Here is a 1,248-nt window from a genome sequence, read left to right as displayed (position 1 = left end):
TATATATATATATATATATATATATATATATTTGTATATATACTTTTCATACTGTTTCCATCAACCAAATTCACTCACTAAGTATTGGTTGGCTTGAGGTTATAGCAAAAGACATGCCCAAAGTGCCATGTATTAGGACTGAACCTGAAATCACATGGTCGCAAAGCAAGCTTCTTAATTACATAGCTATGCCTGCACATTGATGAAAAGAACATGCTAAAAGATAGAAACAGACATGAAGAAGTTATTCAACAACTTCCTTTGGCTTACAGAATGTATGAATCTTTTCTCTTGTCCATAATTAGAAGAACATCAGAGAGATCAGAGAGATTTTTCTAGGTGGAGTTGCTACTTCTCTGTATCAAGAAGTCACAGCTCCAGTACTATGGACATGTGGTTAGAATGTCACAAGAAAGAATTGCAAGATGGATTTTTCAAGCTGAGCCAACCTGTAGTATACATATGGGTAGGCCAAGAATGAGATGGTTGGATATATCTTTAATCTCAGTTGGTCATGCTTGGGAATCTGGAGAAGGTGCATGGCTCAGTGGCTAGAGTGTTGGGCTCACAGTCATGAAGTAGTGAGTTCAATTCCTGGAGTAGGCTGTGTGTTGTGTTCTTCAGCAAGACACTTTATTTCACATTGCTCCAGTTCACTCAATTGTAGAAATGAGTTGTAACATCACTGGTGCCAAGCTGCATCGACCCTTGCCTTTCCCTTGGATAATAACATCAGTGGTGTGGAGAGGGGATGCTGGTGGTATACATGGGTGACTGCTGGTCTTCCATAAATAACTTTTCCCAGATTTGTGCCTTGGAGGGGCAACTTTCTAGGTGTAATCCTATGGTAATCCATGACTGAAGGGAGTCTATATCCTAGTTACTTCTAATAGGATCTTATGGAGGAGGTGCCTGTGAATGTTACCTCCATGACCCTCACAGCAATAGTGGGTAGATGGATGGATGGATGGATGGAAGGTAGGAACGAACGAACGAACGAACAAACAAACGAACGAACGAAGGAAAACTCTTCTCAAAAGAAAATATAATCAAATGAACAAGATAAAAAATACTCACGTTCTTTAACAATTCCCATTTTGATTTCTTTTTGGAATCCTTTTTTGGTTTTCGGGTTCCTCGTTTATTCATTGGAGTTACAGTTCTAAAGGGCCTATTTGAATTTCGTCTTGTAACCCAAACATCTGAAGGAGTCACAGTTCTAAAGGGCCTATTTGAATTTCGTCTTGG

At 39.2% G+C, this 1,248-nt stretch overlaps 1 protein-coding gene across 4 annotated transcripts in view; it reads right to left on the bottom strand.

Annotated features, from left to right (window-relative positions):
• Positions 1-1,248, bottom strand: part of LOC106874393 (uncharacterized) — a 125,336-nt gene that overhangs the window by 92,493 nt on the left and 31,595 nt on the right. For all 4 annotated transcript variants that reach the window (XM_014922111.2, XM_014922110.2, XM_014922112.2 and 1 more), the window contains one exon: positions 1,078-1,228. In XM_014922111.2, the coding sequence (XP_014777597.1) occupies positions 1,078-1,228 (151 nt within the window). The remainder of the gene's footprint in view (positions 1-1,077; positions 1,229-1,248) is intronic.

This window comes from Octopus bimaculoides, chromosome 5, assembly GCF_001194135.2.
Source record: "Octopus bimaculoides isolate UCB-OBI-ISO-001 chromosome 5, ASM119413v2, whole genome shotgun sequence".
NCBI classification, from domain to species: Eukaryota; Metazoa; Mollusca; class Cephalopoda; order Octopoda; family Octopodidae; genus Octopus; species Octopus bimaculoides.
Note: the sequence above shows the minus strand (reverse complement) of the source record. Positions and strands in the feature narration are given on the sequence as shown.